This window comes from Camellia sinensis, chromosome 4, assembly GCF_055761805.1.
Source record: "Camellia sinensis isolate YWXY chromosome 4, ASM5576180v1, whole genome shotgun sequence".
In the NCBI taxonomy this organism is placed as follows: domain Eukaryota; kingdom Viridiplantae; phylum Streptophyta; class Magnoliopsida; order Ericales; family Theaceae; genus Camellia; species Camellia sinensis.
The window spans coordinates 78,419,774-78,445,919 of record NC_138964.1 but is presented as its reverse complement, the minus strand read 5'-3'; the positions used below and the strand labels follow the sequence as shown (position 1 = coordinate 78,445,919).

Genomic DNA, 26,146 nt, shown 5'->3' with positions numbered 1-26,146 from the left:
AATCGGATACATCTACATACAATGTCCAATATTCTGTAGTAGTGAATCAATTGTACAAAATCGTCAATGCTATATATTCAATGTCTACGATTTTTTAGTCACCGTGTACATAGACAAGCTTCTAAACAGAAGACTCCCAAATTGCACCACCTGGTAATACATTATTACAAACCTTGTGTTTTGTGTATACATTAGATGATTACACATCATGATTTTCAATTTCTTTTGTTTGCAGATGTTGGTATTGGATTTGTAAGTTTGTGTGTTAAACAATGTTTGTTAATATGTATACCTTGCACACATTGTGTTTGACAATATGCCTATAAGAGAAAACTTATTATGTTCATGTGCTTATGACATTTATTGCCAATGAAATTGGTTTATTTTATTTTATTCCTTCATATCAAAACATTCCAAGCGAATTAACTTGCCTGTTCTTGTCATATAGGACTTTGAATGGTTATTTTTGCTATGGTTTCATATGGTTTCCTTCATGCTAAGTTTCTCTTGGCAGGTTTCAAGCTTTATATCAATCATGACAAAGTTGATACTTGTGAAAGTTCACAACGTGAAGTGAGTTCAAGCACAGGTAATTAATGAAATCTTCCCGATGGTATTTGTAAACCAAAGTATAACCATTAGACTTGTTGAAAATATGAATACGAATATGTTCACTTAAAACCCATATGCAGCTGAAAGCAACCAAGATAGAATTCTGAAGTTACCAGGTTTTGCAGGAACTGAAAATTCAGGTCAGTAATGCAGTAGGAAAAGTTACTTGTTTATGTTATTTGTTTTTAGAAAAAAAAAATATTTATCTTAAAAAAAAAAATCAAAAACCAACTTCAATTTAGGCAAATCAATTTATTTAATAACACGTAATGCACTTCCAACCTATGAACACTATGCAGCTCAAGTTTAAAGTCCTACAATGGACGATTGTCACAGAGGACATTGGCCTTGTTTGGTTTAGCTTATTCTATCTGCTTATATAGTTGGTTTTCAAAGAATATGTGCAAGAGTGTTTGGTACAATTTTTGTATATCATTTATGCTGCAAAAATAGATTAAATAAGTTGAAAAAATTAATTATTTTCAAGTTGAAGGAGAGATGTTAGTTTCATCTTTTTTATTATCAACTTCAAACAGGGTCTTTTCTTGAATGAAATTAATTTTTTCTCTCTTTTTTGGTGAAGTTTGGCCATGTGCTGGGATGTGCTGAAATTGGTACCTACAAAATATCAATTGGACGAGGTGGTGCTCTTTGTTTGCTTGTGCAGCTACGTGGGTTGGATAAGCGAGTCGGTTAGTTGGTGCACAAAACCATATATATATATATATGTTTATACTCTTTGTTCTGCTTCACTTCCTATCTTGGTTCTGCTTCACTTCCTATCTTGGTTCTGCTTCGTTGTTTCTAGGTTCACAAATTATAGCCCAAACTCCACAATCTGGTATGTAATTTAGTGGTTTTCTACTCCTTTTCCTGCTATATAAGGATATATTGATATCTGATTTGCATGCTTCTGTTCTCATGGTTGCTTATTAGTGCATACACAAATTAGGCACACCATTTGTTCGACATAAATGCAATCAACGAGAGCCATTGCTGTGAGCAACAATGAGAACTTATATTCAAAAACTATACCAATGATGCTAAAGAGTGCTATCTCCACTAACAAAATTGATGGATTTCTAGCTTTAAAGACATTACATTAAAATTCAAAAACAAAGCATTGAAAACTTAGTATTTTCGGATGCAAAAGTATTTCATTGTGATTCTTTATTTTCATGGAGTTACGTTTGGGTTACTTCAACTTGATTGGTTTATTGATGGGTTGGTTAGGTCAAGTGGTATTGGACCATGCAATCATTACCATGAAGAAGGGGGAGATGGCATTGTTGACGCTGCCCCTGATTTGGGTTATGAACCACAGGTAGAAATGGTGTCCCTCTCAATTGTGTTATTCAGTTTGAATCTCATCTCATGGATCACAATATAGATGTTTGCAAGGATGGTGGAATTATTAAGAAAGTGATGGAGAAGGGAGAACAAATTGGCCCACCCAGTGATTTAGATTATGTTCTCGGTAATATAACTTGTTTGTTTATTATTAATTATTTGATTCCATATGATTTTCATTGATGACAAGTTCTATGTTTTTAGGTTGTTTAGGCTCAGGGCCGGCCTTGAGGCACTACGAGCAAGGCTGCCGCCTCAGGCCCCCAAATTTTGTCTAAAAATAGGACCCCCAAATAATTTTCGATCTTAAGTTATGTTTGGTTCATTGAAATTAAAAAATAAAATAAAATGAAAATCACCCCGACATAATGTCCAAAAAGACTAATAAGAAATGATCATTCTATTTAATTTCATTTCATTTCAATGAACCAAATACTACATAATAGTATTAGTAGTTTAAAAATGAAGTTTTAATTTTTTTTTAAAAAATTTGAATTCGTAAATTATTTAAAAGTAATGGATGGTTGTTTGCCAAATGCATGAATTATTTATAGAATATTATTTGACTATACCAATTATAATTGTCTTTTGAAAAATATATATTTTTTTTAAGTTGAAGTTTATCAAATTTTACAATTCAATCTACTACGCCAGGAAGTGTGAATAAACTAATAATGTTAACAATCGAAAATGTTTAAAATTTATCTCAATATTAAACTATGTATGATGATTTGGGCCTCATTTTTTGAGTTCGCCTTGGGCCCTAAAAAAGTCAAGGCCAGCCCTATTTAGGCTGCAGTTTTCAACTGTTATTATTCTTGTTAGAACAATGATTCAAGGAATTTTTTTGGTTTCTGATGCAATTGCGTATCACGTGAGGTTGGATGATGGTGCTATGGTTGCAACAACACCAGAAGGGAGTCGAATTTCATGTTAAAGATGGTAATTGGCTATTAAAATAATGATTTGCATTTGTTTTCAATGTTTTGGATTAAACATTTATAATGCAGTGAAGTATAAGGGTATAGTTCCACTGACATCTTTTATGGGAAAATCATTATGTTTGATTCTTTTAGGCCATTTTGTCCAACATTGCCAAAAGCACTCAACACCATGAGAAGGGGAGAGAAGGTTAATCTAATTATTCAACTTGAGTGTATGTCCTCCCCTCAGTATTATTTGTTTGTAGAGTTTTGGGAGTTGCCAATTGGTAAGCTTGATATCTCTTGTAATAATTATTTGAAAAATATCTGTCCAACTTGTGCTTTTTGAAACTCAGTAGCATGCCAAGTTCACACTTTAGGCGAATGGTCTTTTGCATTTTCAATTCTCTTGAGATTAGACTTTGGATTGAGGATGAGTTTATGGCCATTGATTTTGTTGACATATTAGACAGCAAGTGAAGTTTCCAGGTTGTTATGAATCTCTTGATATCATAATCTGGTCCATGTGTTTTCATTTATTTTCTTAATTCCAATTTCAAAAATTTTCCATCTATGTGCTTTAGAATTAAGAATCTTTTTTTTTTTACCTTGCTTGCCTAATCAACTAGCACATGGAAATCAAACGATGTTTGTTGTATCAAAACTGTCTTTTGGAAATTGTATGTCATTATGTGTTCATTGTCTCAATACACTGTATGTAATTGTCTTTTGGAATTAAGCATGTTATGTTTATTGCTCTGTCCTGTTTTAAATTATCTTTGTTTCATATCATTTCTTTAGTTTCTTCGTTGTTCATCTTCTTTGGCAATGGTTCTAATTGTATGTTGATTATTCATCTCCTTTGGTACAATATATTTTGTTCATTTTACTTTTAATGTACCTCATTTAACTGTGAACTAAAAAATAATAAAACATACATATCCCTTAATATGTGAGGCATGCCAGCCCAATTTTCTTGTTCTTGCAACCTTTGGTAAAATCTTAAAGAGCAAATTTGAAATATTTAAATATTTAGCATATTTTTACATCGGAAAATTTTTCATTTAAATTCCATTTCCCTTGTATATTTATTATTGTTAAGATGCATTTTTCCATTTTTATTAGGATTTTTTGAATAAGAAGAATTTCCATCGCCTTAAGGAAGAGTTTTTTTTTTTTTTTTTTTTTAATTTTATATTTCATTTTATTTTATTTTTCAATTAGGGGCCTATATACATGAAGTTTATGTTTTGTTGATCCTTTCAACTAGGAAGTTTTTCTTTCAATAGTTAGGCCTTTAGTTTTAAAAAATTTCAAAATCCTTGGAGAATGAGATTCTGTTCTTGTTCTTTCCTTCTTTTGTTTGTTTTCCTTTTTTTTCCTTTTTTGGTTAAGTGACCAGGCAGTTTTTGTTTTCAAAAAATGGATTATCAAGATTGACCGGAGTTTCTTAGCTCTACTGCAATATGAATATTCTGCATTTCTTAGCTCTACTGCAATATGAATATTATGCTAAGTCATGCTTCATTTGAAGGCTTCTTGTGGTATGTCTATGTAGTTAGGTATTGTCATGAGGTCTAGATCCATGTAATTCTCATATTGAAATTGATATTCAAATAGAATCATACAAAATTTAAGACAAGAATGGTGTGGTAATGCAATTATTGCAATTATGAATCAAAATAATGAAGCATTTTGACTTCCAATGAATATATATAATGAGACATATCGTTCTGTATGAATTTTTTGCATATAAATTTTGTTTGTATGACATTTCCCTTTTCATATTATAAAGCATGATGCTATTTGAATTGTGATGTGCCTAGTTTTAATTCTTTGCAACCTAGAAGATGTAGATGTGTCTTCATAAACCAGTGTGTCTACTGCTTCACTCATTTTGGAAATCCATATTGATACATTCTTAATTTTGTAATCTTTTAGTAACTAAAGAAAATCTTAAAGATATGAAGACAACAAGAGAGATGATGAGTTTAAAGATGAGAAATGGAAGGAAACAAATTTCTATAGAACAAACATTGTGCTAGTGTTATTGCACCTGCAACCAGGCAATATCTCCATAAGAAGATGTAATACATATAATTTTTTATCAGAACAAATTTAAGTCCGCATTTTGTTGCCAATTTTAACAACATTGCTAAAATGTTGCAAAACCACCTTGCAACATTTGGGTTCAGTCTATGTTATCATTTTGTTAATTCTACAATGCGGTAACAAGTAGGATATGTCTTTAATGATTGAGTGAGTTCATTTAATCTAAAGCATTATGCAAGATGTTTTCTAAGTAACGTGTCTTTATTATCTTGGTTAATTCATTAATTTGAAGGATGATTCCAAGGTCAAACTCATTCCCAAAGAAAAAAATTTGTATAAGGAAAATATGGTAACTTTAAATATAACGATGCAACGTAGAGATGCCTTACCCTGCCAACAAAATCATTCACAGTATAGTATGAAATATCTGCATTTGTTTTCACCAAAAGGAGAATGATGAAAACAGATTTTTAAGGATCGATGCAGCAGCAGAGTATAAGGAATACAAATAATGTTTTAGGGTTTAGGGTTTAGTTTATCATTCACTGATTCTTTCAAGCATTACAGTCATAATAAAATTGCTAGATTTAGCCCCATTTGTGCCTATGTCAGTAAATTGAACCAAACTATTCAAAATCTAAATCCTTGAGAACCGCTAGACAGAACCAGAACCAGACAACCAGTGAATTGCCTGAGCTAGATTTTTGACTAATACACAGAACCAGTTAATACAGAGGTATAACAAAAGAGATGAAAATCAGTGTTTGTAGTGTTTCTTATTGTAGATGTTCTTCTAGGAGACTTCATATGTTTGTGTATCATTTAATCTAACAGAGTGATTGACTAGAATGAACAACACATGTTTTTCTATTTATTCTATTAGATTTCCATTGTATCCAAATAATTACACTCTTTTTCATTGTGTGCTTAAATGATTTAGGAAGAACTTCCTCCAACCATGCGATTGATGCCTGTATGCCTAAATTTTGTTATTTTCTTATATTATAAGGTTTGATTAGAAAGAAAACTTGGAATGCTTTAGGTATGGTAGATAATTAATACAATATTCCTGCAACTTAGTATGAATTTTATAGTTATCTGAGAGTCACATCTACAATTAAAACACTCAAAGGTATTTTTATGCACATATGATGAGATTTCTTTGTTTCAACAAATTATATATCCCTATATTAGCCTTCCCTTTGTTAATTCTGGGGTTTGTCAAGGACTATATAATTCATCAGGTGCTTGACAATCTCTAATTTATGCTAATGCAAATCCATGGTATCTTGTACTGTCTAAAGTCTGAAAAAAATTACTACAAAATCTGCTGGATGATATCCATGAAGAACAAACTTTGATTTTCTTTACCTTTGCTGGTAAGGTGATATCAATTATGTAGATTTGCAACATTTGGCATGATGCAGCTATTCCATTTGAGGAAGTTATTCAGCAGTTCAAAGCTTGGATAGTTCAACATGGTTTGCTGGGAAAATAGCTGAATGGGCATCTTACTAAAGCTGCATTTCTGTGGATTGCTAATGATAAATTGAAAAAATAAATTTGATCTTCTTCACTCAAACTTTGCCAAAGCTTAATTGGATTTTATTTTGCCTGCTTGCCACCAATCATTAGATATGTAAGCATCAAAGTAGTTTTGGACACGATAGAATAGGGTTAAATGAGGAGGACAACAGACCCCCCACTCATGATCTATTAAAGAGTGATTGCAGTGAAGAATTGATCTGAAGCAAAGCACTTAGTCTATGGGCATTGTAGAAATGATAGAATATGACTCTAATCGTTGTTATCGAATTGCTCCAATACGATAGATCAAGGGTTTGATAGGCGATATCTTTCTTATGAATCTTATTGCTTTGTATTTAGGAGTGAAAAAATAAGATAAAAAATAAAATTATATGTAGCATTATTTTTACTTTATATAACATTATGATACAATAATGTGCTAAAACAACACAATCAACAATGTTGCGAGTATGATGTAAAAGAGGGAGTGCTCTTTGGAATTTGTGAGTGAATAAAAAATAATAAAATTTTATATTTTGTTACTTAAAACAACAATAAAATTTATAATTATTTTTTTATACAACAATAAAATTATTCAAATTATTAATTAAAATATATTTATAATATTATTAAAAATTATGAATGAATTTAATAATTTATTAATAAAAGTATTATTTTTATTTTAAACAAATCCTAAGAATTGTATTTGTAATTCATCTACTACTATTTTTGTTTCTTTGGAAAGATGACACTTGCCTCTAAAAAAGGACAATTCCATAGAGAGAGAGAGAGAGAGAGAAAGAGAGGCGTTTCGCTAAGAGGGAACTACAATTTACACTAGAGACTAGTAGAACTTTGGAAAGAAGAGAGGGATAGAGAGAGAGAGCATGAAAAAACACTAGGGTTTAATTCAAACCCCAAACCCTCCATTGTTAAAGCTCTGTACCAAAAATAAAGCGCTTCTCAGTTCTTCGCTCGCATTACTCTCTGTCACCAAGGTCAATTGCTATGCTCTCTCCTCCTTTTTCCCCTTTTCTTCATATATAATCATTATCTTATAATATGCCATTCTAAAGATAAATTCTATAATATACATTCTTTTTTTTGTGTTATGATTGATTGTGATGTTGATTATTTCTATTGTGATTGTTATTGTGATTACGATTAGAAAAAAAAAGTCTTTCTGTTTGATTATGACCCATTATTTTTTTTTAGTTACGACTAAAAAGATGTAGCTATGGCATTTGTGATTTTGTCACTACAATAAAATGCACCTTTGGCGACTAAAATTGGTGACTAAAAAAAATTTAGTCGCCAAAAGTTGTAGAAATGGCGACTAAAAATTTTTTTAGTCTGCAAAAGTAAAATATTTAGCTACTAATTTTTTTTAGTTGGGGTATATTGTTTATTGGCGACTAAAAAAAAAATTAGTCGCCAAAAATGCCAGAATTGGTGACCAAAAAAAAAATTTAGTCGCCGTAGGTAGAGATTTGGCTACTAAAACGCTTTAGTCGCCGATTGGAAAATAAAAAATTATTTTTTACCTTCGACAACTAAAATTTTAGTTGCCAAAAGTTTATTTTTAGTGACGAAAAATAATTTTAGTCGCCGTAGGTAGAGATTTGGCTACTAAAACGCTTTAGTCGCCGATTGGAAAATAAAAAATTATTTTTTACCTTTGGCAACCAAAATTTTAGTAGCCAAAAGTTTATGTTCAGCGACGAAAAATAATTTTAGTCGCCAAAGAACTAAGATTATTGGAGGGAGATATTTTAAATAGTTTGGAGGGATTTATGAAATACTTTCAGCGACTAAAAACTTTTAGTCGCCAATGGTGTAATATATATATTTTGGTTTCCAAACCACGAACCAGCGCCTCTTCTCTCTTTCTTCAGCAGTTCTCCCTCTGCTTCTCCCTCTCACCACCGACTGTCACTACCACTGTCGCTGGCCACCGTCCATCCCCACCGTCGCACGTCGCCACCGCCATTGCCGAAATTACCACCAACACTGCCGCAAATCACAGGTTTGTCACTGTCGCGTTCGGTCCTCTCCCTCGTTGTCGATCTGGGTCTCTCTCTCTGTGTCGAGCCATTCTCTCTCTCTCTGTTTCTCTCTCTCTCTTTCTCCCTTCCCCTATTTCCCCATTTCTCACACTTCATCTAGGGTTTATATGATTTTTTTAGTTTAATTTTGTGTTGATTTCGATAATGGGTTTGGTTGAAGTGTTTTATTTCTATGAAATTATGATATTCTTCATGTCGAAAATGGGTTTGATTTTCGAAATTATAATTTCTATGAAATTATAATATTGCCCAATGAAATGAAGCGCCATCACTTTCAGAAAAATAAATTTGATTTTTTTTTTTTTCCAGTTAGTTGAATCATCTATTCCTACTCATCAATATCTTTGTCCATATCAATTTCTAGTCCAAGGATGTAGGAGGCTCAATCCCTTTCAAGAAATAATTTCATTTTTTTTTCCAAGCAGTTGAATTAGTCCATTTTATATTGCTGAGACTTTGTAAGCTCTCCCACCATACTCTGTTTTCTTTATTTCAATGCGTGTCAACTACCTCATACCTGATCAAAGGGAAACATGCCATGAAATTTCTAAAGAAACACAATGAATCAAGTAAAGCAACAGTGACATGATGTTAACAGAGGCTATATATATATATATATATATCTTTGCAGGGAAATGCATTATACACACAGCACATCATTGAACCACAAGAAAAGATTGCAAATTAGATGATTCAAGGCTATGGGTCCTCTTTCTTCCTATAGTTGTTGGCTCTGTTTGGTGTAATTTGTAGGTGCTAGGTATTATTTTTTATTTTAAGAATTTGTGTGGGAGTGTATGTTTAAAGTTTATGAAGTAAAAATAATCTATGTTATTATTGCTCACTGAAATTGGTAGAGCTACCTGCTACTACATATCCATCACGTTTAGTGGGTCACTACGTTACTTACTTTGTACAATGTTAAGTATTGACTAGTGAGCATTTTCTTTTTAAGAAAAATTATGAAATGTGAAAGATTTGAAATGTTGCTAATAATAAAGCGCTCTCTCTCTCTCTCTCTCTCAAGTATAGTAAATTATATCCTCTATGATGAACTTTTCCTATGAATGGATGGGTCTCAGTGTTAAATGTTAGCCTGTTTATTCTTGTATGTGTCCAAAATTTCTCACTGTGGCACAAGTCCTTTTGATTTCTCTTTAGTCAAAACATTAGGCTTCTATAAAAGGGATTTTGTTTTGTTTCATTGTTTATTGAAATTTGATAATTCCTGGGTTAACATCTGTATTTTATTTTTTAAACATCAATCTTTCTCAGTAAGAATGACATGTAGTTGAACTCACAAAACTAATGCAGGAAGAGGCAAGGGAGGTTACAGCAATGGAAATACACAACAAAGGATGTAACTGTAAAAAATCAGGGTGGCTCAAGAAGCATTGCGAGTGCTTTCAGGCCAACGTTCTGTGTTCTGAAAATTGTAAATGCATGGACTGCAAAAAGTTTGAAGAAAATGAAGAGAGAAAGGGTTTTTTCCATGGGGACCATGCTAATTTTATGTCTTACATTCAACAGGCAGCCAACGCAGCAATTAACGGGGCCATTGGGACTTCACATCTTGGTACCCTTCCAGCATCAAAGAAGAGAAAAAATCAGGAACTTTTTTTCGGTGGAACAGCCAGCGATCAATCTATGCATAGGATTACACAGTTTCAACAGGTTCATCTTTCTAAGATTTCTAAATATAGCAATGTCATGTCCGGTTTTTCATTATAGAAAACTGACTGGTTGATCCTAGTAAACATTTACCTTTACATCTAATTTAGATTTTTCTTTTCATTGTCTAAGTTGATTGTTTTTTAAGTTAAATGTTAATGTAGTGCTATACCCGCTGGTGCAAATTATTTATGCAATTCTATTTCTCCTTGAATGGACACAACTTATTTGCAATTCTATTTTAGGTGGCAAAGTGATGTAGTTTGACTTTACTCTTCTGTTTGGTTGGACGTTTAAGAAAATTCTCTGAACCTTGCAACTTCAAATAAGATTTGAAATAGGCTTTTGTTTTCCTCCATCTTCATTAGCTAAGAAACTTAGTATTTGATTGCTATTATTTCACTCAGGAAAACCATTTAAGAGCTCCTGCTACCTCATCTTCACTGTTACTCTCTCCCTCTCTCTCTCCACGTGTATTAGTTTGTGTGGCTCTAAGAAGGCCCATAAACTATGACAAGAATGGGGCAACATTCCTGTCATACTTGATGGGGACCTTAATAGCATGCCACAGGTAATTCATTCATGTGTGATTGTTAATTTAGTAGTTTCTTAGAAAAAACACAGTTTTAGTTTTAACTGCCCCACTGTGTACTTAAAAGATTTCTGTTCATGTCATGTTCAGAGTGCAATGTATCAGTTTCTGGCTTCGTCCGAGGTGAGTTTTGGAAATGCACCTTTTGTCATGTACCATCTAATGAGCATTCTCTTGAAATTTGTATGCTATTCCAAAATACCTATCTATTTAACTTTCCATGTTGGAGTTCTCGACTTGAAACTAAATTTGTTGCAGTTGGAGCTCCAATTACATGACCGAAGAAGAATATCTGGGCAAATATGTCCATTAGAGTATCAAGCACTCCATTCTCGAAAAAATTATGCTGCCAGGTTGGTGTCAAAGTTCCTTGCAAATTTCCTTGGTCTTGTTTATTCTGAAATGTGTTTTAGGATGTCACATGGAAGTGAAATGGTTCGCTCTTTCAGTTTGCATTGAATTTTTCAGTCGATTTAAACATTTCAACACATTCTTCATTGGAATCAGCAAAATTGATGAAGAAAATGAAAATCAGGTTCATCATTGAAAAAAAAAAAAAAAAACAAACCGAGCAATGTATTTCCTTGCTGAATGACATGAACAAAAGAATGTTTTGATTTTATTTCCTTCTTGTTTCCCTACTGTTGCTATACCATACATAAGTTGACTAGTCTATATTTGATATGTGCTCTATTTATTAATTAATTTTTGTATATTAAAGAGATTTGGTATTATTGAATTCATACGACACATACAGTAATGTATTTGATCTATATATACAAGCAGTCTTATATCCTAACCATGGTTTATATAAACTCAACATCTAACAGTTTATTAACTACAGTAAAATAACAACCTAACTAACTCTAACTGTATTAGTTATTCAGTTAATCTGGGAAGTTGATCTGATGGTTGTTGTTGTTGATCTGATGATGGTTGTTCTGGTGGTTTATCATTCCCCCGCAAGCTGATGGGTGAAGGCACAACCAACAGCTTGGACTGAAGCAAGTGAAAGCGAGCAACGGATAGAGGCTTTGTAAAAATGTTTGCTATCTGATCAGAAGAGGCTACATGTTGGACAGACAAAAACTTGGCAGCCACTCGTTCGCGAACATAATGATAGTCGACGTCAATATGCTTAGAACGAGCATGGAAGACAGGATTGCTAGTCATGGCGATGGTAGAAAGATTGTCGCACCAGAGTGTAGGAGTGGGAAAAGAGATATGAAGATCCGTATGAAGCATGCCCAACCAGCTAAGCTCAGCAGCAGTTTGAGCTAACGCACGATATTCCGCCTCAGAAGATGACCGAGAAACAGTGGGTTGTTTCTTGGCCGACCAAGAAATCAAGTTGGGACCAAGAAAGACACAAAACCCAGTAGTAGAGCGGCGATCAACAGAGCTGCCAGCCCAATCAAAGTCCGAGTAAGCATGGAGAACAAGAGGACCAGGAGAAAACTGAAGACCAAAATGGATAGTACCTTTGACGTAGCGTAAGATGCATTTGACAGCATGAAAATGACTAACCAGAGGACAGTGCATATGCTGGCAAGCTGAATTGACAGCAAAAGCCAAGTCCGGACGAGTAATAGTTAAGTATTGAAAGGCACCCACAAGACTTCGATAAAGAGAAGGGTTGTCAAAAGGTAGATCAACATCAGAATGAGAAGACAGAGAGGAATTGATAGCCATAGGAGAAGCATAGGCCTTACAATTAAGCATTCCTGCTTTAGCCAAAATTTCTGTAGCATACTTAGCTTGATTAAGGAAGAAACCAGTTGAAGAGGAAGTGACAGAGATGCCAAGAAAATAGTTGATGAAACCCAACTCTTTCATAGAAAAAACAGTGTGCATGTGAGCAAGAAGAGAGGTAATGAAGGAGGGATCACTACCAGTAACAAGGATATCGTCAACATAGATAACCAAAATGGTAAGAGAAGTAGAGGTTTTGCGAACAAACAAGGAGGAGTCACAGTGACTGGAAAGAAAACCTTGAGAGAGAAGATAGGAGGAAAAAGTGGAAAACCAGGCTCTTGGAGCTTGCTTAAGGCCATAAAAGGCTTTGTGAAGTTTGCAGACCAAATGAGGGCGAGTGGAATCGATAAACCCCTGAGGTTGAGACATGTAAACCTCTTCATCCAACACTCCATGTAAGAAAGCATTACTGATGTCAAGCTGTTTGATAGACCAATTGAAGTGAAGAGCAAGACACAATAAAATACGAATGGTAGGTTGCTTGGCCACAGGACTGAAAGTCTCCTGGAAATCCACACCCTCTTCTTGAAGGTAGCCCTTGGCGACCAACCGGGCTTTATACCGAGCAATGGAGCCATCGGAGTGAGTCTTTAATCTGCATACCCATTTACATCCAATGGTTTGTTTGTTGGGTGGTAAAGAAACAAGAGACCAAGTGGACTGCTTTTGCAGAGCCTGATACTCTTCAAGCATAGCTTGAGTCCAAGAAGGAGACTGAGAAGCTTCTTGGAAGGAAGCAGGTTCAATTACAGAAGTGGCAACAAAGGCAGCAGCAGGAAGATGAGATTTGGACCTGGTGACCATAGGATGAATATTGTGAGAAACTTGAGATGGAAATGGTAAATCAATAGTCAAGGCAGAGATAGGAATAGACGGAGCCAGTGGGTGTGTTGGGGCAGTTGTTGGTGGAGCTGAGGAAGGAACAGACAGAGTTGCTGCTGCTGCTGCTGCTGCTGGAGGAGCAGACAGAGATGCTGGTGGAACTGCAGCTGATGGAAATGCTGTAGAAGCAGACAGCGGAGCAGACAGAGATGCTGGTGGAGCTGCTGGTGATGGAAAAGCTGGAGAAGTAGACTGAGAAGTTGATGAGATGACTGTAGCTGCAGCTGGTGCTGGGGCTGCAGGGACAGTAGCAGCTGGATGAGACATGGGAAGGATATTGGATACAGTTTGTGGACTGACATGCGGAGAAGAGGTAAACCAGAAAAAGGAATGTAACTGAGGAAGAGAGGGAGATGAAGAAGACAACGAAGAAGAAGAAGAAGAAAAGGGAAAAAGATGCTCATCAAAAACAACATGGCGAGATGTGTAAATTTTGTTGGTGACAGGATCCAAACACCGATATCCTTTAATAGCAGGATGGTGACCAACAAAGACACACGGAATGGAGCGAGGTTGAAGCTTGTGAGAAGTATATGGTTTTAACCAAGGATAACAACGACAACCAAAAGTACGAAGAAAAGAGTAATCAGGTGGCTTATGAAAGAGAACCTCAAAGGGATTGAGAAATTGAAGTTTAGCTGTAGGAAGTCGGTTGATAAGAACAACTGCAGTAGCCAATGCATCAAACCATAATGACAAGGTAAGGAAGAGTGATGCATAAGAGCAATAGTTGTTTCAATGAGATGGCGATGCTTTCTTTCGGCAACCCCATTCTTTGCAGGAGTATAAGGACATGTGAGCTGATGCAAGATGCCTTTGGAGGACAAAAAATTCTGAAATTCTTTAGCTAGATATTCACCACCATTATCACTTTGTAAAATTTGAAGAGAAGTAGTAAATTGTGTTTCAACCATGGCCTTGAATTCAAGAAATTGTGAAAGACTTCACTCTTAAAATGCAGAGGATATAACCAAGTAAATTTACTGAAGTCATCAATGAAAACAACATAGTATTTAAATCCAGATACAGAAGCAGAGAAAGGGCCCCATACATCTGAGTGTATTAAAGCAAAGGGCTTATTAACAGTAGAATTTGACAAAGTAAATGGTAATCTATGTGTCTTAGAGACACAACAATGAGAACATAAACCAGTGGTAGTGTGTGAAAGGGAAGAAAGTTTAGAAGTAGTAGCAATGTGTTGAAGTTTCTTGAATGATGGATGACCTAATCTGAAATGCCAATTAGGTGCAGAAGTAGAAATACTGTGATAGCAAGTAGCTGGATGTGAAGCTGGCTGTGAACTAGGTGCAGAAAGCTGATAAAGACCATTAGAATGGCAACCTTTATGCAGAATTCTGTTGGTAGCCTTGTCCTGAATAGTAAAGGTATTAGCATCAAAAGTAATAGAACAGTTGTTGTCAGAAGTGAGTTGGTGAACAGAGAGCAAATTAGAAGCAATGGAAGGCACATGGAGAATTTTGTTAAGGAGAGGAGAAGGTGTTGGCAGAATACCTTTACCTGTATTGTGAATAGGAAGTGAGGAACCATCTTCAATAGTGACTTGATCTGGACCATGATAGGGCTCATGTAAAGAGAAGTTAGTCAGATCATTAGTAATGTGATCAGAGGCTGCGGAATCAATGTACCAGGTAGCTTGTGGTGAAGGTGGTGATGCAGAAGCAGCATAAGCTTTAGGAGTAGAACGAGACTGAGACTGAAAAGAATTATCCATTCTGTACCAACACTCTAAGGCAGAATGATTCATTTTGCCACAAATCTGACAGATAACAGCAGATGAGGAAGAAGGAGGAGCATGTTGTGAAGCATGTTGATAAGACTGCTGAGACTGCTGAAAACCAGAAAGCCTTCCTCCTCTTCGAGAACCTCTATAAAATCGGCTCCCATTTCTGTTGAAATTGCCTCTATAGCCTCGACCTCCTCCAGAATTAGTAAGAGCAGAAGTGCTTCCAGAAGACCTAGAATTGGAAGAAGCAGATCTGTGACCACTAGTGGCTGTATAAGCAAATGGAATTCCAGAGGCATGAGTATGCTTAAGAACATGTTCAACATGAATCTCTTCAGAACAAAGTAAAGAGCACAAGGACTCTATGGAAATTGGATCTGATCTTGCTCGGATTATGGTCTTGAATGCACTGTATTCATCAGGAAGACCATTGACAATTATGAGAACTAAATCTTCATCATTCACAGGAGAAGCAACTAATGCCAATTGATCTGCAATAGCTTTGATATTTGACAAATACTCCTCCATAGTGGATCCTTTTTTTGTCAAACGACCAAGCTTATTCTTTAACCGATGGATGTGTGATCGAGATAAGGAAGTGAATCTCTTTTCAAGAACAGACCAAACCTCACAACTGGTTGTGCAATGGAAAACAGTGGTGAAAATTGTTGGAGATAGGGTTGCAGTGATGCAACTCAGTAAATGTGCATCAATGGTTAACCATTGTGCATGTTCTAGATTCAGAATTGTTTTATTGCTTGAATCAATTACAGTAGGAGAAGGACAGATCTTCGATCCATCAACATAACAGAGGAGTTTTGTTGCTTTAAGTAGATTAAGCAATTGATTCTTCCAGATGATGTAGTTGGATGAATTCAACTTAACAGTCACAAACGAACTGAGGAGAATCAGCATCAGCCATTGATGAAGACATTTGTGACTCTGTCAATGATCACAAATCTGCCGGATCACAAATCTGCCATTGAAGAAGAACCACAGCTTGTTGAAGCTAAATCGGCTTTGATACCATGAAGAGATTTGGTATTATTGAATTCATACGACACATACAGTAATGTATTTGATCTATATATACAAGCAGTCTTATATCCTAACCATGGTTTATATAAACTCAACATCTAATAGTTTATTAACTGCAGTAAAATAACAACCTTACTAACTCTAACTGTATTAGTTATTCAGTTAATCTGGGAAGTTGATCTGATGGTTGTTGTTGTTGATCTGATGATGGTTGTTCTGGTGGTTTATCATATATGTGGTATTGCTTTTCAATTTCTGTCCCAAGGCCACTAAAGAATAGATGGAGCAATGAAGAATTAATGCTTGCTACTGGGACTGGAGGAGTTTGAAAAGTGTACTGAAGTTAGGTCTGAAAAATGAGGCATTGAAGGATCCGATATTTTGTTGTTTGATTTTCTTTTTGAAGTTTTGTTTTAGGGTTGATTTCAAGTTTATTTCTTTAATGATAAATAATTTATTGACTCCAAGAAAATGGGTCCTTACCTGCAAAACTCCATGTTCAGTTCGATGGGATCTCGGTGGTTGTGCGTTTGAAGGCTCTGTCAAAGCCCGTCGGAAGAATGGAGGTACATCGGCGATGGAGTTTTTCAGGTGAACCCAGAGCCGGAGAAGGGGAAGACGAGGAGCCTCAGGGGACAAGCTCGACACATGGCACGAAGAAGATGAGAAGGCAGTTGGGTGACACGCTCGAGGAGGGTGAAGATAATGGAGGAATTGCAAAGGTCGATCGGGGAAGTCGACTTGGGAAGAATAATGTGAATGGGCTTGTCTTCAATTTTAATGGGCCTGGTAATGAAGGGGGCTCAACCCACGAAGTGTTAGTATCAGATAATAGCTACGCTGATGGGCCACAGCTTTCAGTTCCATATGCTTGCCATACTCATAAGGAGAAGGGCCCAATTAATTTTGAAATTTCAACATCTGGGCTGCCTCTTGAAAGGGGCCCAAGTGTTTTTAAAGGCCCTAAGGTCTCTTTTGCCAACCCGATTGAGGTTTCGGGGTCGGGTTTCAAGCGGGTTACAGGGTTCGATGAAGAAGAGGGTCTTCGACGTAGCTCTACGATGAAGGAGGCCAGTAAAGTTACACCATGCAAAGGCTTAGATCAAGTCGATCATGCTATACAAATCTTGTCACCCATTCGCAGAGATATGAGCACAGAGGAGATCCATTTTGGGCTGGCAGATGTTGTCGATAGATCAGTGGGGGATTTACAGGGACTCAATGGGAGGACAGAGACTGGAATTCAGGAATTGATGGAGGTGATAAGGAGCTCGGAAAAGCAGATTAATGAGGTGGATGAGGGTCATTTTGAGATACACGAGGTATTGCAAAATTTGGAGGATTATGGATCATCTGCAAGCTCGGAATCGAAGTCTGAAGGGGAAATTAGTGAGGGTGAGCAAGTAGATAGTGACTGGGATCTCAACCGATTCTTTAATGTAGACTGTACCACTTTGGATGAGGATTTCGGTAAGGTTCCTGAAGCTTTGAATCAGGTCAGTTCTTCCGATACCCAAGGTTTACAAGTTTCACCTTTCCAAGAGGGATTACATGCTATTCCAGATTCTTCCTCTTCTGGGGATGGGGTTCGGGATGGGTGGTCTTTGCCTCTTCAGTCCAATTCTTTCTGCCCTGTTCATGATGTTTCTTTAGTTGACACTGTTGTACAAGGGGTTACAGTTGATATCCCGAGGGCCACGGTGATGCAATCTACCTTAGTGTCTGAGTCCTTATGTGCAACTATATCTCAAGGTCAGGTGAACGATAATCAGTGTAGGATTTCCAGAAATCATTTTGACAAGGGGGACCAGGGTTTTAGTGGAGAGAAGGATGAAACAGAAAGATGGTTGAACGAGTTGAGCAAGTATGCAACTTGCCCAATTGAGGAGAGTGAGATTCCTCATTTTTTGCAACTATTGCAGGTCATGGGGTTGTCATTAGTTAGAATTAAGGATATGTTTGGGTCGGGTAGGGTGAGTAATAGGCCCACGAGGGGGTCAGCTGTTAGAAATGAAGGTGATAGTAGTAAAAAGGGGGCTAGGGAATTAAAGAATCTAGCAAGTTCAGTGAATTATGAGAGGAGAAGTGGGGCGGGTAGGGGAGATAAGGTTTCCTTATGAAGATTTTTAGCTGGAATGTTAGGGGTCTGGGCTTTCGGAAAAAGAGGGGTGTTATCAAGGATTTTCTTAGACATCATCAACCGGACATTGTTGTTTTACAGGAAACCAAAGTAGAAGTATGTGAGAGAAGGTTCATGCAAAGCCTTTGGGGGTTAGACATAGGAGATGGGTGTGTTTGCCTGCAAGTGGTAGATCAGGGGGTGTTTTGATTTTGTGGGATGAGAGAGTTGTTTCTGAGTGTGAAACAATAGTGGGGGAGTTTTCGTTATCAATTAGGTTTAGGAACTTAAATAATTCGGAGTGGTGGTTGACAGGTGTTTATGGCCCTAAGAGGCCTTCTAGGAGAAAGGATTTTTGGGAGGAGATAGCTGGCTTATTTGGGTTGTGTTCACCAAATTGGTGTGTTGGGGGGGATTTTAATGTGGTTAGAACGGTTTCAGAAAAACTTAATGGGATTAGAACGACTAGGGGGATGAGAGATTTTGACTCGTTCATACGAGAGTGTGAGTTGGTGGATCCTCCTTTGTGTAATACCAGATTTACTTGGTCTAATCTCCAAGAGAATTTGGTGTGCTGTAGACTGGATAGATTTTTATATTCTTTGGGATGGGATGGGGTTTTTCCCAATTCAAAACAAGAATCGTTGCCTAGAATAGTTTCAGATCATTGTCCTATTGTGCTCGAAAGTTGTCCATTAAAATGGGGTCCGACGCCTTTTAGATTTGAGAATATGTGGTTGGAGCATGCATTTTTTAAGCGAAATTTTGAGGAATGGTGGTCCAATGCTAGTTGTCACGGCTGGGAAGGTTTTAAATTTATGAGAAAGTTGAAAATGGTCAAGGAGAAGGTAAAGTGTTGGAATAGGGAGGTGTTTGGGATTTTGGAATCTTCAAAAAAGGAGGTGATGAGTAGAATAGTAGAGTTAGATGATTTGGAGACACATGGGGGTTTAGTTGAGTCATTGAGAAAGGAAAGATCCGAGTGTAGATTGAAACTGGAGGAGTTGACTTTTAGGGAGCAAATTCATTGGGCTCAAAAAGCAAAGATCAAATGGTTGAAGGAAGGGGACGTTAGTTCAAAAAATTTTCACAAGGTTGCAGATGGGAAAAGAAAAAAGAAGTTCATCAAGAGATTAGAATTAAATCCAAGGGTTGTGGAGGACAGGGAGAATCAGATTGTCAGTGGCATTTATGAGTTTTATTCCCAACTTTATTCGAAGGAAGAGATGAGTAGACCGGGGATTGAAGGACTAGAATGGGGAACCATTGATCCGGAAATTACAATATGGCTTGAAAGGCCTTTTGATGAATCAGAAATTCGAGAGGCGGTTTTTGATTGTGAGAGAGATAAAGCTCCAGGTCCGGATGGTTTTTCTATGGCTGTCTTTCAAGATTGTTGGGAGGTGGTGAAAGGGGATTTGTTGAGAGTGTTTTTGGAATTTTATGAGTCCGGAATTGTTAATTTGAGCTCAAATGCCACATTCATATGTTTAATTCCTAAGAAAGTCAATGCTGTTAGAATTGGAGATTTTAGGCCTATTAGTTTGGTAACGTCATTGTATAAGATCTTGGGAAAGGTTTTATCAAAAAGACTTAGGATGTCTTTAGGGGATACGGTGTCTAGGGTGCAAGGGGCTTTTGTGAAAGGTAGACAAATTTTAGATGTTGCCTTAGTGGCAAATGAAGTAGTGGAGGAATATAGGAGTTCAGGGAGGGAAGGGCTTATTTTTAAGGTTGATTTTGAGAAGGCATATGACAATGTGCATTGGCAATTTTTAGATTTTGTTATGGATAAGAAAGGATACGGCGGGAGGTGGAGATCTTGGATTAGGGGTTGTTTGTTGACCTGCAATATGTCAGTTATAGTTAATGGGAAACCAGGGGAGTGTTTTAGGGCTTCGAGAGGACTTTGACAAGGGGACCCTCTTTCTCCCTTCCTTTTTATTTTGGTGGCGGATGCTTTGGGTAGGATGGTTGATAGAGCTAAAGAAACAGGTCTTGTAGAGGGGTTGGAGGTGGGGCGGGATAGAGTTAGTGTGACCCATTTACAATATGCGGATGATACTATCTTTTTTTCTACGGGGGATGAAAATCAGATATTCAACTTGTATTCGATCTTGAGAATCTTTGGGCTTATTTCGGGACTCAAGGTTAATTTGGGAAAAAGTAGTGTGGTGGGAATTAATATGCAACAAGATCAACTTCAGAGTAGGGCATCTCTTTTAGGTTGTGGTATAGAGTCCCTTCCGATTAAGTATTTGGATCTTCCTTTGGGGGGTAATCCTAGGAGTGAAGCTTTTTGGACTCCAGTAATGGAAAAGATTGGCAAAAGATTGGACGGCTGGAGCAAGGCTTTATTATCTCGAGGGGGAAGGTACACTTTGGTTAAGACTGTTTTGAGCGGAATTCCTATCTATTATTTATCTTTGTTCAAGATTCCGGTTAAGGTGGCAAGGTCAATAGAAAAGTTGATGCGGGATTTTCTTTGGGAAGGTAAGGATGAGGGGAAAAAGGATCATTTGGTGAATTCGGAGGTGGTGTCGTTATCTAAGGAGAAAGGGGGTTTGGCTATCGGTAACATTGTTGCTAGGAACTTGGCCCTTCTTGGCAAGTGGTTATGGAGATTTCCACTGGAGATTGATTCATTATGGCATTCGGTTATTAGAAGCAAATATGGGATTCAGGACAATGGTAGGGATTCACGAGTGGTTTTAAGGGGTAGTTGTTGTGCTCCTTGGAAGTCAATTTCTCAAATTTTCACATGTTGGTCTCGACATCTTTCTGTAAGGGTGGGTAATGGGGAAGTTGTTCGGTTTTGGGAGGATGTTTGGATGGGTCAATCTTCTTTTGCCGCGGATTTTCCGCATCTTTATCGAGTGGCTCGTTCTCATAATTCTTCAATTGCTTCCATGGCTTGCTCTCTCTTAGCTCCAATTGCTTGAAACTTTGATTTTTCTCGAAATTTTAATGATAGGGAGGCTTCATAGTTCGTTTCTTTATTATCTAGAGTTGATCACTTTTCTTTATCTCCTCTTTTGGAGGATAAGAGGGTTTGGGCACTTCATTCGTCCGGCATATTTTCTTGCAAGTCTTTTTTTGACTACATCATCGATAATCCTCAAATCCCTCAATTCCCTTTTTGTAAAAAAGTTTGGAAGGCTTGTGTTCCCTTAAAGGTAAAGGTGTTCATGTGGGCCTTGATTCATGGGGGAATTTTGACCAATGATACATTGCAGACAAGGAGACCAAATCGTCTTTTAAATCCTCAGTGGTGTATTCTGTGTTGTAAGAGCGGGGAATCCGTGGATCACTTATTCTTGCATTGTCCAATAGCTTTGAATCTATGGCATAGATTGTTTCGTGTTGGAAACGGTATGTGGGTGGCCCCAAAAAGGATCGTGCATATGCTCGTAATTGATTTTCATACATTTGGAGGATCGAAGAGAGCCAAAATTTTATGGACTTGTGTGGTCTTTGCAACTTTTTGGGTGCTATGGTGGGAGCGTAATCAGAGGTTGTTTGAAGATAAATTTCGGGAGGTGGATTGTTTATGGGATCATGTTTGTCACTTATCTTCTTTTTGGGTGTCGGGGAACTCTTTATTTAAAGGAGTTCCACTCTTTTTGTTAGCTAGAGATTGGTTAGCGGTGTGTGCATTCTAAGCTTTTGATTGTTTTTAGTCGGTTAGGAGCTTTTTCTTGTTGTCTTCTCACTGTTTTGTATTCAGAGGATGCCTCATCCTCTTCTCTCCTTTTTCAGTTTTATTAATAAAGCTTTTGTTGTTGATCAAAAAAAAACTGAAAAGAAAGGAAATTAGGATGGATGTAAGCTAAAATTTGGCTTACTTGACTAAGTTTTTCTAATTTTTTGAAACGGACTGAACAAGCTTTAAAAAATATTTTTATCTTATCTTCCTAGATTTACTCAGCAGCCAAATGGAGGGACATTGAAATTATTTACAAAACTAGTGGATTAACAAAAGGGAAAATTCCTGTTGTTTCCGTGAACTTGGACAGATATTATCTTTGTACTATGTTTATGTGTGAACTCATTTAAGATATTTTGAAGTATGATAATATAGTGGTGGCAGTTGTAGGTGGACTCTCCTTGTATCCTACATGCATATACTAGTTTCTTAAAAGATCTTGAAACATATCAGCTAGGGTTGGATGTGACTCAAGTGTTTGGTTAGCACATTATGCCTTTCAGATCAAATTTGGATGGAAGATATAGTCTTTGCTTAAAGTTGATACCAACTATGGGCTGGTTTAACAGTATGCTAGCCGCCCAAAAACAAGTTTGAACTTCACTGGAACAGTTTTTGAATTATCCTAAACAAACACTAGAAATTTAGGGGTCGTTTGGGCTTTGGCCTTTTTATGCGAAAACATGAATGGTGTGTTGGACTTGCTTTTTTTCAAACTTCAAGTGAAGAATGTTTTTGTGCTTTTCTCATTGTGACTGATTGTATATCTGCTCACAATCTATTCACTCAAACAAATGATAATCTAAAATGTAGTTTTTGCTTTCTATTAGTAAAATAAGTTTGATCTTTTTTTCATCATCTTTCTTGGGTAAACTTCCTGGAAGGATTTTAAACATGATATTTTGTTGCTTTTATTAATGCTGTCATTAAGTTGGCAGGGAAATGTGCTCAAATTTTCTAGTCAGGTGCATAACTGTGTTTTAACATAATAAAGGAGCTTCATCTTTATTGTTCTATTTCTCTCTTGAAGTACAAGATAGTTGACTTGATTAATTTATGGTAGCATATCATATATAGGCATGTATAAAAACCAATTACAAGAATTGGCTCAGAGAAGCTGCTTCAACCTGCCGTCTTATTCATGTATCCAAGAAGGTCCAGATCATGCCCCCCGATTTAAAGCCACTGTCAACTTTAATGGAGAGACATTTGAAAGCCGCACGTTCTGTTCTACCTTGAGGCAAGCAGAACATGCTGCAGCAGAGGTAGCTCTGACCACACTTGCAAACAGAGGCCCCTCTAAAGCCTTGGCTGCAAGAGTTTTGGTGAGTGTTTAATTGAGTTTGTTTCCCATTGTTTTATTGTCTTCTGTACTTCACTACTTAGTTTGGTAGGTCGTTTTGATCATAAACTAGAATGTTTCATTGTCTTTTGCCATCAATTTATGGAAAATACCCTTTGTTGATGCAAAAGTTAAGGAAACAAAATGGAAATGAAGACTTAACATTTGACATATTGACCAACATAACTCTAATGTTTGAAATAATTATCAGGTTCTAGCTGAATTAAATAGAGCAGCATAATTAACAGTCATTTTCTTTAACCTGATTTGTGGGCTTTTGATTCATTTTGGGCTTCTTTGGTTTAATTACATAATGTTATTTATTAGGTTAATTAAAGGAAGGCATTGTGCTGATATGGTGTTGGTGACGGTAAAACCAACACGGAGTTTAATTAAGCGACAGTAATTAAATAATGCAATACCCAATTTATTAGTGAAGAGTCAACTTGTTGACCAAGCAATGATTGTGTCCAAAATGTAGGGGGTTAAACCAGCTCAAGTGCTCACACGGATAGCTTCGCCATGACAAATAGGACTTGTCAGAATTGACGGAACGTAATTCGGACCCGTAGGTTGGGAGTTAGAGCTGAATACGCCCTAAACTTAGTCGAAAAAGGCCGTTTCGGGGGCGAAAAATCAAAACAGCCCCCGAACCATCGTGTGGTTCACACGGACAGTTCCCCCACAACAAATAGGACTTGTGAGAATTGGCGGAACGTAATTCGGACCAGTAGGTTGGGAGTTAGAGCCTAATACTCCCTAAACTTAGTCGAAAAAGGGTGTTTCGGGAGCGAAAAGTCAAAGCAGCCCCCGAACCACCGTGTGTCTCACACGGATAGCTTCGCCATGACAAATAGGACTTGTGAGAATTGACGGAACGTAATTCGGACCCGTAAATTGGGAGTTAGAGCCAAATACGCCCTAAACTTAGTCGAAAAAGGACGTTTCAGGGGCGAAAAATCAAAACAGCCCCCGAACCACCGTGTGGTTCACACGGACAGTTCCCCCATGACAAATAGGACTTGTGAGAATTGGCGGAACGTAATTCGGAACCGTAGGTTGGGAGTTAGAGCCGAATACGCCCTAAACTTAGTCGAAGAAGGGCGTTTCAGGGGCGAAAATTCAAAACAGTCCCTGAACGACCGTGTAGCTCACACGGATAGCTTCGCCATGACAAATAGGACTTGTGAGAATTGACGGAACATAATTCGGACCCATAGGTTGGGAGTTAGAGCCGAATACGCGCTAAACTTAGTCGAAAAAGGCCGTTTTGGGGGCGAAAATTCAAAACAGTCCCCGAACGACCGTGTATAGCTCACACGGATAGCTTTGTCATGACAAATAGGACTTGTGAGAATTGATGGAACGTAATTTGGACCCGTAGGTTGAGAGTTAGAGCCGAATACGCCGTAAACTTAGTCGAAAAAGGGCGTTTCGGGGGCGAAAATTCAAAACAACCCCCGAACCGCCATGTGGCTGACACGAACACGTTCCCCATGCGAAATACGACTTGTGACAAATGACGGAATGTTATTCGGACCCATAGGTTGGGAGTTAGAGACGAATACGCCAAAATTTAGTCGAAAAAGGGCGTTTCGGGGGCGAAAATTCAAAACAGCCCTTGATTCGCATTGTGGCCGGCACGAACAGCTTCCCCATGCCAAATATGACTTGTGACAACTGACGGAATGTTATTCGGACCCGTAGGTTGAGAAAATGCAACTTGTAATATTGCATGGTTACAAATGCCAATACAAAACAAAGAATGTTAGGATCATATAAATGTTAGTGATAAATGAGGGAAAATATGTCACTTCATCTTCTCATTATGTGAATATTGTGTTAATGCTTACAAATTTTCTCAGTGCATGTCGAATATCTAATTCTAGTGTCTGTCTAGATTAATTGGGGGTGAATTGAGATGATTCCCTGTTTACAAGTATCCCATACTTTTTGGGTATTTTAAAAACAGACAGTTTAAATAAAAAATATATCCAAAATGATGTGTTAATGATATTTATAAAAATTATGGGGACAACTGTGAAAAATGTGTTGAAATCGATAACAAGTGTTTCATGTTCTTGCTGTTTTTCCCCCTTCGTGTCCTAGTTGATTTTCTTCTTTCTTCTCATCCAAAACATGATGCGATGGTCTAAAACAGCTGGTTAGCTAAATGTCGTGATTATATTAATGAAAAAGTCCAGTCCAAGTATTGTCAAAGAAAAAGCTCTTTATAATATCTTCCTAGCATTGGTATTTTTGTTAAATGTTTTATCAAGCTCCCTCGATGGCACATGCAAGATTACTTAATTATGTTAAATGTTTCATAATAATATCTTCCTAGCATGAGTATTTTTGTTTCTCGAAATGACTTATTTTCGTGTTATAGGTATGAGACCTTGTTACTGGAAGACTTTCACAAACTCGAGCTTTTCCACTACCAATTACTGCAATAATTGTTGATCCAACAGAGATGAAATTATTTTCTGGTGGGTATAGATTACCAGTGGATATTTCTTTTTGATATACGGAGGACATCATTTTTGTATGATTATTTGTTTGTATGGAATTATTATTTTGGGTTGGATTATATTTGGTTGGATTATATTTGGTTTGTATAGAATTTGATGTTACAAGACCAAATTTTTGGATGGTTGAAAGTGAAATAGAAATAGACATATGTATTGTTTTGTTTATATATAGGGTGCAGGTTGCACGAAATAAATACAGGTTGTGCAGAAATTAATAATAATAAAAAAAAAAACAC

General features: G+C 36.9%; 1 protein-coding gene across 1 annotated transcript; it reads left to right on the top strand.

Annotated features, from left to right (window-relative positions):
• Window positions 1-583: 583 nt before the first annotated feature.
• On the top strand, window positions 584-26,083 carry LOC114290523 (uncharacterized). The gene is made up of 9 exons (XM_082925212.1): window positions 584-589; window positions 1,196-1,304; window positions 1,846-1,936; window positions 9,845-9,965; window positions 10,061-10,204; window positions 10,884-10,976; window positions 11,052-11,146; window positions 23,101-23,362; window positions 25,769-26,083. Exons 3-9 carry the CDS (start codon window positions 1,878-1,880, stop codon window positions 25,772-25,774), a joined length of 780 nt encoding a protein of 259 aa, XP_082781338.1. The 5' UTR covers window positions 584-589; window positions 1,196-1,304; window positions 1,846-1,877; the 3' UTR covers window positions 25,775-26,083.
• Window positions 26,084-26,146: the final 63 nt, after the last annotated feature.